The 19,221-nt window shown below is 38.5% G+C and overlaps 2 protein-coding genes across 4 annotated transcripts; both read right to left on the reverse strand.

Moving 5' to 3' along the window:
* Positions 1-1,256: 1,256 nt before the first annotated feature.
* On the reverse strand, positions 1,257-7,046 carry LOC122671286. Its single transcript, XM_043868449.1, has 6 exons — positions 6,860-7,046; positions 5,476-5,596; positions 4,778-5,217; positions 3,139-3,299; positions 2,942-3,054; positions 1,257-2,525 (listed from the first exon to the last, which is right to left on the reverse strand). The coding sequence occupies exons 1-6, from the start codon at positions 6,901-6,903 to the stop codon at positions 1,257-1,259; spliced, it is 2,148 nt and encodes a 715-aa protein (XP_043724384.1). The 5' UTR covers positions 6,904-7,046.
* Positions 7,047-12,596: 5,550 nt separating this feature from the next.
* Positions 12,597-15,986, reverse strand: LOC122664711 (uncharacterized protein DDB_G0283697-like). Of its 3 annotated transcripts, none has more exons than XM_043860679.1 (4): positions 14,917-15,986; positions 14,093-14,375; positions 13,350-13,455; positions 12,597-13,160 (listed from the first exon to the last, which is right to left on the reverse strand). In XM_043860679.1, the coding sequence occupies exons 1-4, from the start codon at positions 15,790-15,792 to the stop codon at positions 12,905-12,907; spliced, it is 1,521 nt and encodes a 506-aa protein (XP_043716614.1). In that variant the 5' UTR covers positions 15,793-15,986; the 3' UTR covers positions 12,597-12,904. The 3 variants fall into 3 exon arrangements, with proteins under 3 accessions (XP_043716614.1, XP_043716605.1, XP_043716596.1); XM_043860670.1 differs by having other exon boundaries at positions 13,347-13,455; XM_043860661.1 differs by having other exon boundaries at positions 12,597-13,455; positions 14,917-15,982.
* Between the last annotated feature and the right edge of the window lie 3,235 nt (positions 15,987-19,221).

A 19,221-nucleotide genomic window follows, 5' to 3' on the forward strand; every position in this document is an offset into this window, starting at 1 on the left:
CCATTTGATTGGTTCTGTGAAATGGTGTTAAAAAGGGGAGGAAGAGAAACATAAACAGAAAAGAAATGACATTCAGGTGAGTCATCATTCATTTTTTCTGGATAGAGATGATCATCATTCATGAGCGTAGAACAGTGTTTATTAATCAATCTATCATATACCTAACAGGTTCTCAAGGGCAAAAAGAGCTTGCAGCCCTCCAAGAGAGGATGAGTTACAAACCCTAACAATTACTCTTCACATCATCACAGAGAAATTACTCTTCACATCATCACAGAGAAAGCTTTAGCTGTTGTAAGGCAGAAGGATATTTATCATAAAGAAACTGATATCAATATAAAGCAATTAGAGCATATCAAGACCCATGTAGTTCTCTAAAACAATTCAATCCACAAAGACCAAACACCAAGATAAAAGAGGAACATGTTCATCAAAGCATAAACATCAATTTGATGTCTTGTACTGAGATGGCAATTCAGTTATGCTAGAGAGATTTCAATTGGATTTGCAGAGGCTTTGATTTGGAAGAGCAGAAGTAGACAGATAGTGAGTTACCTGTCATTTATCTGAATTCTCTCAAATGGTCCACGGTGAACAAAACGGACTGCTCCAAAGAGATGAGATATACGTCTTGGAATCAAAACGCACAGTTGGTTTTTTTTTTTTGGGAGGGTGGAGGGAGAGGGTGAAGTCATGCGTGTTTTTATTGTTCACACTACTTATTTACCAATACATGAAGCATCTGATTTGAAACAACAAAGCAGGAGAACAGATCTATGACCCTAGGATTTGAAGATTGAAATTTGAGGATCACATTTCACCCAAAACCAAATAATTCCCCTCCCCCCACTCCCATCCCATATCCATCAATGATCTAATTTGAAATAACAACGTGAAGGAACAGATACTAAATCCTAGGATTTATGGCTTGAAATCCAAGGGTCAGACTTCTCCTAAATCCAATCATCCCTTCCCCTAACCACCATCCACGAAATAAAATAAAATAAGAACCACCAATCCAAATTCAGTCCATGGTGACACATCACAGACTCCTTCAACCCCGTCCCCAAACAAACACTGTGCAGGACCATGTCTACAGCCTTTCCATCTTATTCAACAATCCACATTTCCTGGATGTGATGCAGAAAGGGGTCATGAAGAATTTTAACCATTGAACCAATATTTCCAACTAAACATCACAAACTCATTGTACGAGACTGATACTAAGACAAACCCACAACCATCATGGCTTGCTATTATCTACGTATATTTGGCCTGATCTGATCATGGAAAGTGTAATAATGATCTCCAGAAGGCATTGCAGTTCCTACACTAGATTGTCTTTGAATTCCATCACCATAGCCAGAAGGCATTGCAGTTCCTACACTAGAATGTCTTTGAATTCCATCACCATAGCCAGAAGGCATTGCAGTTCCTACACTAGATTGTCTTTGAATTCCATCACCATGGCCAGAAGGCATTGCAGTTCCTACAATAGATTGTCTTTGAATTCCATCACCATAGCCAGAAGGTATTGCAGTTCCTACACTAGATTGTCTTTGAATTCCATCACCATAGCCAGAAGGCATTCTCGGGACCAAATCTGCGTATGAAGGATAGGTGTGTCTACTGGATGCAGGTAGTCTCATGCTCATGTCCATGTAAGGATCAATATATGACTTTTGAGTAGAACTACTTGGCCCATTCTCCAGGTAAAGTCTGGCAGTGTATTTATCACTGGCAACACCTCCAACGCCCACATTGGGATAATACCTTGTTGAGCTTAGATGAGAATCAGAAAAAGGCTCCAGCAAGCTGATCTGTGAATTATGAGTAGTTTCGACATTCAAATCCTTTGGTACTCTGAACAACCCGGCACATCCAACTGGAATCTCCATGGCATCCCCGGCCTTAATTGCCGGAAAAGGAGCATCTGTTGCTCTCACCATAGGCCCTCCTTGGCTTGACAATGGCAATCTATTGATATTGATTTCATGTTTAAGAGATGACTTTGCATGTCGAAGTGCCTCCAACACACCCTCCAAGCCATCTTTTGTTTCATGTAACGTCACAGGTTGAGGTTTGTTCTGCCTAACTGATGATTCTACTTCACAAAAACTCTTCTTCGCATGAGATGAGGATTTCTGCACAGGATGATGCTCAGAGGACCCATGCAAAGGTTGATGAAGAGAGTTCTCCAACAACTCCAATTTTTTCTTCCCCTTGGTGTTACTTTCTGTTTTCAAATGTCTTGGAAAAGAGAAACTAGGGGAAAATTCATCAACCATGCTGCTGCTGCTGCCACTCTGTTGTTGAACCGGTAGGCAACCCATCTGAGAATGCACTGTAGGAACAACTCCATTGACCAGGGGCTTGCCTACTGCATCTTCACTGTGACAAACATATTCTGCCTCTGACCTCACTTGGAAATACGATGGAATCGTGTCAACTGGATCAACAGTTTCTGGCCTTGTCTCATCCCTCTCTTCAGTGATATCAGACTGATTCCCAGGTTCACATGAATCCTGCATATTCCATGGTCAATAAATCGAAGCTGTTAGCTTCTAGTATGTAAAATGTCCAAATGGAACGGCCAATTACAAATCAAGTATAAAATGCAAAGAAACAGAGCATTTTAAAATGGTGCATACCAGATTTTTTTATTTTTTTTTTAAAAAAAAGCACTAAATTTGGTACATGGGACAAAACATAAACAATCAATAATCCATTCCATGGAGGGCTTAATGTCCAGACACAACCATAATTCCCAAAAACAAAATTAAGATCGGAACAGCCTAGCAGATAAATTACATAAGATAGGACATGTTCTTCCAACAGATGTGACATGCTTCTTAGTGCTGTTTGACAAAGTAACGGATTGCTGAGAACCAACAAACATGAAAGTATATGAGTAAAAAGTTCAAATGTCAAAGAAGCAGACCAGAATACAGTTGATATTTTCTGTGAACTTCGCCTCCCACTCTCTCTGAGCGTTTTCTTCTGCTTCATATTGAACAATGAGCTGTGCCTGATGTTCTAGTGCCCTTTCCATATCTGCATTTCACCCAATTTGATTGGTATATAGGCCATTATAATTCACTTTTATCTGATATTCTTCAGCAGAAACTGAAACTATACCTTCAAGAAACACTTTCGCTTCCTTATTTTGAAATCTGTCTTCCGTGGTCTCCACTGATCCATCTTTAGAGCCATTGGAAGTGACTCCTACCCTCTTAGATTCTCCACTTCCTTGAGCATCATGCTGGAAAGACTCACCTCTCACTTCATCAGCTCCTGATCTGCCATTCGTAATAGATAATGTATGAGACTCTGCAAGTGACGATAGAAGTACTTATGATGCAGATAAATCATAGAATTGAGCTTATTTTAGTGGAAATACGCCTTTAGTTGAGTTCCATACTGTTTTGCCTATGGTCCAAGGGGTTTTCTTTGTAATAAGTCACTCTAATGAGCATAAACTAAGGGCAGGAGCTTGGACTACAAGATTAGTCAAGTAGAATTAGTTTAGTCAAAATTTGTGGGGTTATTTGAGACCTTTTAAAAAAGTAACTAAGTTATGTCCAACAACAATTAGGAATTTGGGTGTAGTTACATTGATACATTCTAAGTCCATGTTCTGTTATTCAGAGGAGTTTGAGGAGTGTCAAATACATCTGATTTTCCTTATTCCAAATAGTAATTTGAGTTCCAAGTCATTATAGGATTAGTAGACAGTCAGCTAATAAAATTTTTATATAGATGTAGTAATGTATGGCCTCACACACGAAATTATGAGTAATAATATTGAAATTTTCTTCAAGAATTTCTTATGTGAATTCATGGTGTACTTAAATGGATTTCCTGCAGTGCTAAGGTGGAAACCTTAGTGGAAGAGTGGATTATTTTCACAGGTTAAGTGGATTCCTGCCCTATTCTATACCTTCTATCTTCTAGTTATTATTAGCTCAATTTTCAGGTTAATGTTCTACTCTTTTGTGAAACCAGTGGCACCTTCATTTCTATCTAGTTTCAGGTTATGTTCTCCTTGAAACGACTACCTGAATCTGTTCTGTTTTTCTTCAATTTTGACATTCTAGTTCCTGAATACTAGTTATCTGAAATAGTGTTAATCTGTTGAGTTTGAGCTGCTGAAACTTCAGCTCCTGTACTGCTATTTAGTAATCCTAATGGTCCTAGGACACGTCCATGCAAACACATATAGCCATTGGATTTCTGTGAAACTTTGCTAGTCTATTCTGCTGCTAAGATAGACCACTTGAACAGGATATTAGGTTGATCTGAACTCTCTCTTTTGAGTTATCAAATTGTCTCCCTAACTTGTTTATTCTCTGTATTGATGATCCTATTCTGCATGACAGTTCTAGAATCTCTGTTTTAGAATTGTACTTGCATTAACTTATCTATGGGTGCTTATGCATTGGGGGGGTGGTCTTTGGGAAATTTATTGGAAGATGAGTGTGTAAGGGGTTTACGAAAATTCAGTCATTCAAGACACTGAAAAGAGAATGGACCTTGGTGCAACGGTAAGGTTGCTCCATTTTGACCAAGTGGTCGAGTCTTGGGAAACAGCCTCTCTGCGAAGGCGGGGGTAAGGCTGCATACATTATGACCCTCCCTAGACCCCGCAGTGGCGGGAGCTTCGTGCACTGGGTTACGCCCCTTAAGACACTGAAAACAGTCCACCAGATGGTGCATGCAAGTGTAAATCCATAGTAAAATATTTCCTCAGAAAACAACTAAAGGTGAGAACAGAGACCTCGTTTCTTTTCGCTTTAGCTGGCGGCATGATTTACCCAAATTTCTTCTTGAAGAAGATCCACCACTAGAAATGAAACTGCTCCGCTTCCTCCTGGCCTGACCCATGTACTCCGATTTGAGAGAAGTTGGACTATCTGGGCAGCTTTTCCAAGATAAACTTCTTCCAGATTCAGGAGAACCTCTCTGCTCCAAACCAGATAACTCCTCCAATTTGTTCATCCTTGCTTTCGAAATCATGGAGCTTTCCAGTTTATTTGGAGATTCAGTACCCTCCTTAGATTCACAGAGGATACCTTCTTGGTCAGAGTTTGAATCAAATGTCTCAGAGAAGTCACTGAACCCATGCTTTTCTAAAACTGCAAGAATCTCAGCAGTTGCTTTCTCAGCTTTCTTTCTTTGAAGAGTCACCGCTTTTAGTTGTTCCTCCAGCTCCACCACCTATGTTGAGTCTCAAAGAAAAAATAAAAAAGAAAGTATATTATTTGAGGAATCAAAACTGACTGTTAAGGGACTCTAATCTTATAATTGTAAGAAGTTTACTACAAACAGAAAACAACACATAAAAATTTTAACTAGACTAACTGAGAATCTCCTTTTATAAAGAAAGAGGTCAGAGAATATGCAAAATGAATCGGTTCCCAACATCAGATCAAAAGAGAAAAGCTTCACACAAGAAGAAAGTTCAATGAAACAAACCCTTTTAGCCAATTCATCAGCTCTTTGTCTTGCAGTTTTTGATACAGATCTTTCAGATTGCAACCGAGCACGAAGAAAAACAATTGTCATTCTACTAGAGTCCTCCATTTCAGTTTTTTTCCTGAAGATAGAAATAAATAACTTAGATTCCTTTCAAGACAAAAAAGAAAAAGCTTAACCATTATTCTCATAATTTGATGAACCCCATGACAGCTTCCCATAAAGCCACTAAAGCAACCCAACCTATGACTTGTTGGACAGGACAAGCTATAAATTATTGGACACTGCTGTGCATCTCTTGTGCATAACTGCATAAGTTGGCTCAACATAATACTACATTGATGTTTCCTTTCAATCTTAATTTTCTTTTGGTAGATTTTTTTTTTGTTACTTTGGCTTGCATTACACACACACGTGCTTGCATCTTGCCCTAGGTTTGACTTGCTGCATACCTGCTTTTCCACCTATAATTTTAACTGATACAAATAGATAACAAAATAGGGAAAAGATTGTAGGTTCAACTAACAGAATAGTACATCACTCTCCCTTGATCTAAAGCATCAACGAGTAACACCTCACCCCCAAAAAAAATAAAAAATAAAAGCATCAATCAGTCCCAAAGTTAGGGCAAATTACACTTCAGACTTCGGAGTATGAACTAGGGATGACTTACTTCGGAGATATTCAAATATACATAAAGTAGAACTGATCAAATAAATTTACAGAACACATCCCCGTTTCTAGATTTTGGAGGGTCCCCATCCCTGACACCCTGTGTCTGTGCCCAGATAGGAAATCCCATGTCCACGTCCACAGATCATACATCATAATGGTCTAATCCAACTTGATCCTATAAATAAGCTCCCATATCTCCAACTTGTCCAGGGTTAGTGGACGCTAAAACTATGAGGAAAATTAAAAAGCAACCATTTTGATCTGCGGATTATCAGAATCCATTTTGATAGTGTACAAATCAGAGTATCAGAATCCCCAAAACATGAGTGTAAACAAGGAAACATTAATTCATTCGTTTGGATCATCATGAACTCTGAACACCCACAACACTTGCAATACCGTGATACATACAGACGATAGGAAAAATGCAGAAATTTCACAAGCAAAACCCAAGACGATGAACAATACAGAACCCTAATTTTCTCCACAATCAAATTCCTAAGCTCCATAGAGTCCCAGAGTGTAAATTTCCAAAAATAAACGGCCAGAACCTGGACATCTACAAAATCAGTAGTAAGTATGAAACAAAGGTCGTGAATACATAATTCCAATCATAAAAACCAGTAAATTTATCGACACACGACCATTGGCTGAAACAATTAAAGAAGAAACAATATAAAAGACATACTAAACACTTCGGGGTCCTTACATCTGATCCTGCTTGTTCTGATCTTCATTCGGCGAGTTATGCATTATAAGAAGAAAACTCGAGCAAATCCAGCATAACCTCAGCTACAAAACTCAGCTTCTACTACTTCGAGCGCCAAAAAAAAAAAACTTCGAACTACTGCATCTAGAATCCCAAAACCAAGTTAAGTTGCAGTCCACGCAAGCCCACAAACATAAAGAGAAATAAAACTAAAAGCAACAGATAACTCCATCAACAAAACCATTTCAAACCCTCGTGAATTGAGAAGAAGAAGAGAAAGACGAGCGAGGAGTCTTGCCTATTGGGTTGGTGGCGCCAGCCAGGAATACACGCAGAACTTTCGTTTCGTCGTCCTGGACGGATCACTTGGGATGTAAGGACTTAGGACCTGCGTGCTATCCGTACTTCGTAGAGTCATTACAATTTCCAAATATCAATTATCAAACTGAATTTAATTTCGTTTGGCACTTTGGCTGTGTTACTGTTGGTTGTTTTTTTTAAACAGTTAATTTGAAAATAAATACTTATCAAAAAAAAAAAAAAAAAAAAATTTAAATATAAGGGAGGAAGTTGGGAGATGAGGTTCCTCTGCCGCACAGCAGGGCGTGCAGCGCACATCCGACAGTGGAGAGCACCTTGGGGTGCGTGCTCGTGATCTGGGGTGTTTGCCCAGGTGCTCTTAGCAATTGGATGTGCGCTACACGCCGTACTGTACTACAGAGGATCCGGGTCCAGAGGTTGGGCAACTACTAGCAATTCTAAAACTGGCGGCTCAACCACTAAGGGGTGACTAAGGGATCTTTATCCTCTTAGGTTCCCTACCTGGTACAGTTCGTATGGTTCCTCTCATAAGGGGCAAAAATGACCACCTTATCCCCTACCCGAACACACTCCCTGGGTGGGATCCCACCCCTCTTATTAGAGGTACTAGGGAGCTGTACCGGGCAGGGATCCTGAGAGGATAATTTTCTAGGGACTAAGATGGGAGGGGAGGGAGACATTTCCATATGGGAGATGAGAGGTAGATAAGAGTATTGGGCACAACGTTAGCATGCCCGGCCTTTATTCAAAAAATAAATAAAATTTTCCTTATTAAATCTTATAAAATCAATTATTTTATAAAGAATCCTTAAATCTAGGCTATGTTTGGATGTCAGAAAAAAAAAAATAAAAGAAAAAAATTCAAAAAAAATTGGATTTGAGAAAAGAGATAGACACATAAAACAATCAATATTATTATAAATTGTCTTATTATGTTTTTTCTTTTCTTTCCTTGACATCCAAACATAACCCTAAAGATATTCTTATAGATTAGCACGGAGAAAGATTTTTTCAACACCATCCTATTTGGGGTTAGAGTTTAATGGTGACATAAGACTCTAATCACATGGTCACATCATCAATGGAAAAGAGATTTCTCTATTCCAATTAGGAAGAAAAATTAAATACAATCTTATAATTAAAATAAAAATACTTTAAAACAAGAGATCCATCGCGTAGCCGTGTAGGACCAATGAGAGTGAGTACAGTGACATCAACATAGGTGGAATTTTTTATTTTTTATTTCATGGAGGTGGATAGGTAATTTCATGCTCTCTTGTGTTTAGGTGCACGTTGTAACAACTAGGCATCATTCTTTTTTCCAATATGTCAATAAAAAAATAAATTACTTTATTGTTCTCACTTTTCAGTTCAAATTTGAAGTAAATTATTTTTTATTGACGATCAATAATTTTAATAATAAAACAATTATTATTTATTTATTTTATTTAGTTTCTTACAAACGAATAGGACCAAAGTACAGAAATCTCCCTGACTTATAGCGTTATTTACGCCTTGGCAATATGTTGACAATAAAGTCTTCGTTGAAGAGGCTATAAGCTGTCATTCACTCGTTCTTCCATCCCACAAGAAAAAAAATAATGATGTCATATGAATATCCAAAACATAACAATAATGATTTCATTAAATGGAAGCCAAGCAAAGGAAGGGATAATTAAGGGCCACTCTCTTGGGGCCATGGATGATCACCGTCAGTGTGTGATCAGAGTCTAATCAGAGCAATACAATCTCAACCTAGCTTCTGATTTTTCTTAATTTAACCGCCAGATTGGAATCATGTGGGATTCATTCGGATATGGCCTTCTAGGGGATTGATCCTCCGAACATGGAGTCGTGAGTCTCGTGACCTGGCATTCCTTAGGTCAAACTCGTAGGTCACAACTGAAGTGAGGGGGAAGAAAGGCTGATGAGGCAGGCACGCATTTTTTTATATATATATTGTTTTTGAGAGAGGGTTGGGTATGTCACTTATTTCAGTAAACTAATGACATACATCAATCACGGGGTTGGACTTAAGACAACAAGGGGTCTTTTACAGTGGAGGAGAGAGGAATACACAGACACATATTGGGCACCCTAGCGTTGCCTATCTTTTTCCATTTTTAATATATGGGAGAATATTTTCTGTGAGGGAGCGTGGCCCTTATGTGCATACAAAAGCCAATGAGATGGGGCACAAATGCTTTTTTTTTTTGGAAAAATTACATGATTAGCTACTTTTGGATTTTCATTTATAAAACTGTCCACTCTATGTTTAAGTTAACAAAAATAGACAAAAAAAATTTTAGTTTTACAAAACTAGACAAAACAGTGACTCTCCTTCTTTCCTCGGCAATTCCCCTCTGAAAAAATCTCTTTTTTTTTCCTCTGTTACTTGGGGTAGTAGAGAATGGCGGTGGCTAGGACAAGGGTAGGGTTGCAGGGAACGGAGGATGCTTGGGCGAGAAGGCAATGGCAGGGGTAAAAATGTCTAAAAAGGTAAGTGTGGGAGGGAGAGACACTATTTTGTCCAGTTTTGTAAACCTTAACTTGTTTTTGTCTGTTTTTGTTAACTCAAACATAGGGTGGACTGTTTTGCAAATGAAAACCCAAAAGTAGCTAATCATGTAATTTTCCCTTCCTTTTTTTGTTTTTGGGGGGGGGGGAGGATTTTTGCTTTTCACAAGAGGCGTGACAATCATCCCCCCCCCCCCCCCACTTTGTCTGAGCATGGACGATACACTCCCCCCCCCCTCTACAAAGAACTTTTCTCCTTAATATATGTAAGGAATGAGTGATATGATCCAACGGGTCACTTAGAATACCACCTGTTGCGTTCATCTTTTTTATTCGTTTCTCTTGTTTATCTAATGGGTACCAGTTAGTGCAGCCAAAGAACGCGGTCTTTACTTATTGTAGCCAAGTCTCGCATTCTAATTCCACTCTGCCTTGGAGGAGAGGTTTATTTTTCTTAGCTCTCATGACCTTAAGTCTTGAGAATTATATAATATATAGGGTTAACATGTATATTTGTTCCAGTTCTAGCGGTTTTGTCTTCAACGGTTCTTATATAGTTGGTCTATCAATTCTGAAACCATTGGGAGACCAACAATTTAGTCGAAATATCCAAAACCAAACCAATAAGCTGTTGGGTAGGTTGGTTTCTATTCCTCACAAGTCAATTCCAATCCAGTTCTCAGTTCTAGTCCAAAATTGACACCCTTAACCAAAGCCCCAAGCATGCTTCAACAATACATGCCAAACTGCCATACCAAGTCTTGGAGGAGAGGTCTAAGTTGTGGTTAAACAAGGTGTGTTATCTTTCCTTTTCATTTTATGGAAGGACAATGATTTCTCACATTACATGTTCACAGACCAGAACTACTACTACTACTACACTAAATAACCCCATTAATCATTTAATCCTGGTCCGCACTCCTCAGAACCCATAAATATAAGAAAGATTTCCTCTCACCAATTACAGAATTTTCAATTATATTAATTCCTGATTAAATTCAGTAGAAAGAGGAAGAAAGGGCAAAAAAATAACAAACATTTCATATCAGGGTTTCAAGAATCGGATCATTGAATCGGTCAATTCGTATGATCCAATAGGGCCCATTCAGATCCCAAAACCCTAGAAAATCCCCGGTTTTGTTTCTGGGACCAATTCTAGGGTTCTTGGAGACCAATTATGGCCCCGGATTGGAATCGGCACTGACCGATTCCATACCCAGGTTCTCTCTCTCTCCACCTTGATTTTTCTTTTGATTCAACACCACCCGGTTCCAATCCATTGAAAAAATGCAGGTGCAACTTGTGCCGCAGAAAACTTCAACTTGTTCGAGGCCTACCTAATTTTTCCCGGGATTGGACTGGGTCCACTAGGATTTTCAGCCAATGGACTATATATAGATTTAAATTGAGAATCCCAGGCCAAAGATGAGCCAGACTGGGTTAGGGTGAGGCCTTCTATTTGGCCCAGCCATGCTCAAACCCTATTAGCATTTTGAGCTCGGCCCAACCTGGTCAATCAGGTTCTTCTGAATGGCCCTGGGCTGGATTAGTTTTAATGTATACCAGCCCAATGTTGGGCTGAACCTGGATGTGTGGATGAAAGAAAGTGTGTTACAGAACTTCCTACTTCCGTAGATGGATGGAGATGTATAGATTAAAGCTAGCAAGAAGCATATAGATATCAGCCAAATACGCCTTCAATGGTCATTTCCCTACCCACTCTGTCCTTAATGAGCTTATTTTCAAGGACCTTGCGAGCTTGATTTTATCTGTAAATTACAAGGATCGTCCGATCTTGTCCTATTAAAAACAATGAGCTTATGGCAAGGAGTAAATAACACATGTGAAAATCTCTCTTGCTCTCTAAAATCTAGTAATTGAGTTCTTCCCAGATGGATCACAAACCCACGAGGAGAGTGACTGTAATAGGCATGACCCAAAAAAATGGTTACAGTTTGGGAAGCAAAAGTGGGTAATATACCAATATTCCCAGGCCCACCCTATTCAATGACATGGCTAGTGGGCCAAAGCCCATAAGAATTCTCTCTATTAACAGGGTTGCATTCAGTTTGGTCTGGCTAGGGTTTTGCTAGCATCACAAGATATCATGGGAGAGCATTATGTCTCCAATACCATTGTTGTATCGGAGCATCTTGACCATTGTTAGTTAAAACAGGAACAGAAAAGAAATTTTTGTTTAGTTCGGTTTGTTTTAAACAGCTCTCATAATTTTTGTTTAGTTCGCTTACATGCTCGATAGTTTGGCCTGTTTCCTCTCCTTGGTTGCGTGAGTTATGTCTGCTTTCCAACCTTGTGTTGTAGCATGTTTTCCTTAATAAAGTTCTTCTTCATACCAAAAAATAAAAACAGCTCTCATAATGCTCCTCCCTCCATCAAGATTCTTATGATAAGGATCTTAGTCTTGGTGAGTAAGGTTTGACAATTGACATGCCTAATGTCCCAAAGGCCCCTTTACACATCTCTAAGCACCTTCATATCGGGCAGTTGCATGTCTTATCGATACTTAAACTCATATTTTGAATTTTTTTTTTTAGGCCAGAGTTTTTCAGCTTTTTCTTCATCATGGAAGAAGAAAATCTAACCATTGAGGTGTTATTATAACCTAAATCTTGAGCGAAAAATGAAGGAAAACTCGATCCTTTTCTTAAGAGATATTTTTGAAGATTTAGAACCCATAAGGCCATTACTGACCAAGAGAGAGATCAGTTTAAGATTTATCCTTAAAATAGATTCTGATGATGACATGATGCAGAGCCTCACGGATCAGTTGCTAGTTTCTGATTTATAGGTCTTGAATCCCAATCACTACTAATCATCAGGACTGCAAGTCTCGGGTATCCCCCTCGAAGAGCAAAACAATGAAGAACTGAAAGCCAGGTTAAGAAATAGATACATCTCATGTTATCTATTAATAATACATACATCATCCTAACATTTACAATATTATATTACCCTGATACGATACATACACCCAAGGATATGGTATCTCATGAGGCCTTTAAACCAGTCCTCCCTTGGGTCATGTCTCTGCTCTACCTTAAAACTTCACAAATTAAGCAATCTTAGAGCTTTTGACTAGCCTCCATTACAAAATTAAAAAGATTGAGAAATAAAAAGATTAAAAAATAAAATAAAATTGGTTAGATGTAGCAGCAATAAGTACTGTAAATCAGAAAATAAGACTGGCTATGATCGGACAAATTCATCAGAGAGTTCCTGTAGCAGTAACCCAAAGATGGTGAATTCAATCTCAATTGCAATCTCTTGCACCTGCTCTTGGCGTCTCCTCCACTCGTCGCCTTCCCTTCTCAAGTCCAAATCAACCATCATGTCTATGGTATCAGACTCCACCCCCTTCCATGACTCCAATCTCTTGCTCACATTCTTCACCACTTCTTCCATATCTACACCATTATCATCATCATCATCATCATCATTATCAACCCTTCTTCCTTCCTCCGCGATCAGGTCTAATATGAGTTGCTTCATGTCCCCTGTAATCATCTTCCCCTTCCCCTCTCTGTCACATAACCGAAACCGGCTATACACTGTTTCAACAAAACTCTCCTCCTCATCTTCATCTGGGGATACTGACCCATAACTTTCATCAAATCCTTCTTCTTCCACCTCCTCATCATCATTGTCCACTTCCAACATTCTCTTCTCAAGCTCAATGGGATTTAACTCTGCAAGCCTTTCAAATCTTCGCAACTTGTGTAAAAGCTTTTGCTTTGCTCCTGCAATTGAAATCAACCAACAAGAACTAACACTTAGTTTCAGAAAACAAGTTTTTGAATCCTAGTGAAATGACAAGATTTTACCCTCATTGAAAGAAGAAAATGAACGGTGGGTTAAACTGGGTAGCCCATGTTTTCATGTCTAACTCAATCCAGAGATAGAGTTGGACTTGGTCAGATGGATCACAGGATAAGGCATGTGAGGGGCTGAGGGCAGGTAAGGAACCAAAACAACCAAACAATTAGCACAGTTGCAGAGGGAGGACAATGCAGGTCATCACATCACCATTGTCCCACCAATTCCGATAATATAATAAAGTTAGATATTATGATAAAAAAAACACCCGATTCCAATCTATCTTTGGGAGATTTGATTATTGAACCCCAACAGGTATCTCTTTTAGTTCCTAAGCCTCCTGAGTCCTGACTCCTGATTACTGATTACGACCTTTCTCCCACCCTTCTAACCCCCCGAATCCAAAACTTATAAAGGATAGAAAGATAAGTTTCAACCCCAATCACCTAATGGATTGGGTTTCTGAAAGAGACCATTCAACCATGAAACAAAGCATTAACACAGAAGACCAGAAAAAGTAGTATAAGAAATGAATGATTGATTTATTAGGAAGTGACGTACTCTTTACGCTTTCGAAGCTGCGTTGGAGCTCATAACTCTGCTCGTCTTCTTCAAGCTCAAGATGGTTATCATCCTTTTCTACTTCTTCACAGTCATAATCTCGTTGATGGTGTCGGTGGTCACCGTCATCGCTGCTGTTGTCGCCCTCCTCCTCATCATCATCATCGACGTCAGTGTCGAAGGGAGGGTCCAATACAGAGACAGGACTGCATTGTTCCTTCTCTTCTTCTTCTTCTCCAACGTAATCCTTATTTCCCACACAACTCAGGCTTCCTTCTTCCCTCTGCTTCACCAGAAACACATTTTCCCAGTCTGAGTTAATTAATTAACCCCTTAATAAGAAGAATTAAGAACAAAATTTAATACTGTTTTAGTTTTTTAAAATTACAGACGACTAAATGCAGAAATTTTCTTTTCACGAGAATCATTTCTGATTTCTGAGAAAGAAGCTCCATTGTTTACCCTTTTTCTGTTCTATATGGGAAGGTGAGATGGCCTAATTGAAAACCTCACTGTAGACGGAAGGGCAAAACTGCCAATTACATCAAGAAAACTACAAGAAAAGCGGAATCCAAGACTGTTCGCCGACAGCTTACAACTCATCCATTCCAGACCGAGTCAAAACTCACAACCCGGATCGCCCGTAACTATTCCCGAGTCCAAGACAAAACAAATCACCACAAAAATTACAAAGCCCAATTTGAAAACACCGAGTGACGATTTGGAAACGGTAGCCGGAAATAAAACCAAAAGTTCGGTGATTTCGGAAGAACGATTCAAAGCCACTCTTTTTTACTAGCTAGTACAGAAGAAAAAAGACAAACCTCTTTTATGCGGCGTCTAGGAGACGTCGCCGGAGAACCAAATTCCGGCGTCCGGCGACCTGGAGAGGGACTCTTTTGGAGGGCGAAACGGAAAGGACTCGAACAGAATGCCTTGTCATACGAACCATAATCTCCATTATTCCTCTCGTCGACGAGGAATTCCATCTCTTCGGAGTCTTCATCGGACCTGCTGCTACTCGAAGTCTCCAAATCTTCGGATTTATCTTCGTTACTCTCAGACCAGACACTGCTAAGTGTGCTGTTACACGAGCAAGATAAACCCATCTCGGAAACAACCCTGTTTCCGTCCAAAGCTTCGATTGTCTCTTTTCGGTCTTGCCGCCTCTCCATTGTAAATGCTTTGCGCCCATCAGACGAATCCCGCCTCAAGATATCCTTCACCGAGACCCTCATCTCGTTCCCTTTGATTTGTGGCTTTCGATTCCGCTTCCGGAGGTTTATCCTCTTTAATATTGATCCCAAAAACCCAGAACCCAGAGTCTTCCCAGTGGTTTTCGAGGAAGATGGTTGCTTCTGAATCCGGAGTGCAGCATCAAGCAACAGGGCTGCCGTCTTCGATGGGATATGAATGAAAAGCGAATTCGAGTTTCTACAAGGGCTTTTCAATGGGGAAGAGAAATCGAAAAGAGGGGATTTTCTCACGTCCGGAGAATCGTGAAAGGAGAAAAGGCAAGCATTTCTACAGAAGCTAGCAGGAAAACTCGAGTTCTCGTAGATGGGTTTCCGCGTCTTAACCTGTAGTTGGCCTTTGGGTACCGATCTTTTCAGCTGGCATCGTCTCTCTTCAATGTAGTTCTGCAGTACGAAAGGTTCTTGATCTTCGACTAATAGCTCATGTAGATGTTTATGAGCCATGTTTTAGTCTGCACAAACAAAAAACGGGAAAGAGGAAATAACTTGAAGAAGCTTCAAATCGCTTTGAGGTTGAAGTTTATGGAATAGTTGAAGAGATTTCAACTGAGGGAAGGTGAACGAAAATTGGATACAAATAGGTGAGCAGAGAGCCAGAGAGAGGAAGGAATGAGGAGTCTTCGTGTTTGAAATCTGGGTTTATGGTTTCAAGGTGGGAGAGAAAAAAGAAATAATAAAAGAGAGCAAATAAAGAAAGGGATTTCTTAAGCGTGGGAGAAAAAGGGTTTTTGTTTTTGTTTATATCTGGAGGATCCTTAGGGCACACACAGCCACTCTCCTCTCTCCTTTTACTTTAGTCATTTTACTGCAGCGGTCTCTGGGTCACAGTCGCAGACTCTCAGTCGCTGGAGATTCCACAAACTTCTCTATCGGTATCGGTTTCGGATGATACCAATACACTAATATCGATTACAGATCGTTTCATATTGAACCGTTTCATCTTAAATTTTTTGGAGAATGTTCTTTGTGCCGCAGCGCAACCTGTGCCCTGGCATATGGGCAGCCTGTGCAAGGGGCAGGGTGGTCATTGCTCCCACCCCCATGTACGTGGACGCAGGCTGTGTTGCGGCATAGAGAACAACACCCCTAATTTTTTTTAGGGAAAATGTTCTCTTTGGTTGGGGGGGAGACCCCACCCAGACACATAGGTGGCAAAATGATCATCACGCCCCCATATTGGATGCTTGTTTGTGTGCTCCCATTGGTCCCCACATTGGAATAGGAGCCACATGACCAAATAATATTCTCTCTCATAATATATATCAAAATACATAATATATAACGTGTGTATACTCAGTTTGGTTCGGAAATATATAATTCGATACAGTATGATTCGCAACGAGCAATTTTACCTTTGATATCAAAACTCTACTGTATTGAATAAGATTCATGATATCGAAACCGTACTAATTCTAATTAGGTTTAGTTCAGAATGAGTTTAAATAGTCGGTTTGGGTTTCAAATTGACACTCTTAATTACCTCTCTCTATTTGTCAACTAAAATAAATGAAAAATAAAAAATAAAAAAATAAAAAATAAAAAAAAAAGGATTTCTACTTGAAGATGTTTCCTATGCCCTCTCCGAGGGCACCGTGAGATCTCTTGTCTTTCACTTAATTTGGGTGTTTTTCTATTTTCAGTGGTTGAGTGAGCAGGAATGGTCTTTAATAATGCCTATGTATCTAATCTTTTTATTTTATAAACAAAAAAACTGTTCCTAAGAAGGGATCTTGGATATGGAAAAGCTCAAACACAACAGATTTTTTGTAGGAAGGCTGGCATGATGATTTAATTAAAATTTGGGAAATACCATGGATTCCTCGCTAGTTACAGATCTTTATTGGGTTGGTAGTAAATCCAATTTCGTTTTTGTTGTTTTACTTCTGAATTAATCATGATCAATGTGGGGATTCAGCTGAAAAAATTTATTTTTTTTCAATATTTCCTAGAGATATTACATCTTTCATTGAAAAAATCTCTTTGGCTATCAGTCCCCATTTAGACTTTCTATTTTGCCCTTATGAAAAGAATGAAATTCTGACTACTAAAGCAGCTGCAAAAATATTGCAGTCTCATACTTTCAATATTAGTGAGCTTGTTCTCAATCATGATCATGCTAATAGAATTCCTTAATGGAAAATAAAAATCCACCCTAAATTTAAGTTGTTCTTTTGGAAACTCTTCCATAGTGGTATTGCTGCTAGGGTTATTGTACTCTCTGTGGATTTATTTCAATTGATGATGCATGTGTATTTTGTCAAAAAGAAAAGAAAACAGATGAGCACTTATGCTTTTCTTGCCAAATTTCTACAAAGGTCTTGATAGCAGGAATATTGGGGTTAAGATCGGAGTACCTCCAAGCATCTTCTTTTGTTGATCACTTTGTGTAATCTGTTAATTTTCAGATCTCCCTATGCAAGATAAATCTTTCTTCATTTCCGTAATATCTATCACCGATCATTTGTTTGTGGTCCGCTAGAAATCAAAGTTTATTTTTGCATTGCAAACCTAATCCCAATATTATTTTGAGGAACATTAATCGTTGGAATTCTAACATGAATCTCTTGAATTTTCTCCATCATATGAACAAAGCTTCATCATTAATTTCCACTTTATCAATGATTGAATATATCAAGCTTGCTAAACGAACTGGACTCTGTTACCATTATATGTGACGGAAGTTTTAATAAATAGACTGGGGAAGTAGGTTGGGTTTTTTGTTGTACGTTATTCATAATAATAGTTTTATTATTGTTTATGCGGGTTTTGATACGTTACACAAGAAATAGGATTGTTGGAAGGCGTATGTATAAACATTTGGAGTGACTGTGAGGATTTGATACATTGGGTGGATCATGATACTTACCGGTGCCTGTAGGAGATTTGTACTACTTTGTGGGATATAAAATCTCTTTTGAGTAAATATTATAAATTTGGTATTAACAAAAAGGACAAGAATGTTATTGCAGCATGTCATGATCTTGCAACTATTTCTGCTAGACAAACTAAAACTTGAATCAGTGTAGCGCATAATGGTTCTATGCTTCTTTTTTTGTTAATATTACAGGGTTTTTTATTATTATAAAAAACCTATATAATAGGAGGTGGGAGTTTAATGATGAAACTGGGAGTTCAATGATGGCTCAAGATCCCGATCACATGGTCACAGCATCACTGGAGAAAAGATTTTTATTCCACGATGAAGAAAAACTTAGTCCATACACAAAACCTGAGTTATATCTTGGGGAAAAGAACCAATCCAACCAAAACTATTAGGACCTGTTTGAAATGCAGTAATATAAGCCTATTTTTTATTGGCTATGACGTTTTGGAAGATGTTTCCTTGAGTGGTTTGAAATTTGATTTGTAAGTATGAAATTTTTGACTTATTTCTTTTTTTAGGAATATTGATTCATTTTAAAGTATTTTGATGTGTATGCTTATTAATGGATATTCGAGTGTTTATGTGCTTACCTATATTGAATATTTGTGCGCTTAGAAATATTTATTTGATTACTTTCTTTTAACTATTTACAAAACAATATATTAGCACACGGGAAAATAAGATTAATTTAAAAATTAAGCCGTAACTACATAGTGATTTATTTATTATGCTAAAAATCTATTTCACGATATATTTATAATTTCTTAGGTCTAATCTCCTTAAAAGATTTGTGTTTTTTTTTTTCACAAATTTTCTTTGATTTAATTTGATATATTTTCTATGGATAAAGGTTGTTATGATACTTTCTTAAGCAAGATTATATTCAAACTTGGTCAAAGATTTCATGCACAGCCGTGCAAGCATATACGATCATGTCTCCTCTCACAAAAAGTAGGAAAAATCATAAACCTTCCATTCATATTTAATGA

Source organism: Telopea speciosissima, chromosome 1 (assembly GCF_018873765.1).
Source record: "Telopea speciosissima isolate NSW1024214 ecotype Mountain lineage chromosome 1, Tspe_v1, whole genome shotgun sequence".
NCBI classification, from domain to species: Eukaryota; Viridiplantae; Streptophyta; class Magnoliopsida; order Proteales; family Proteaceae; genus Telopea; species Telopea speciosissima.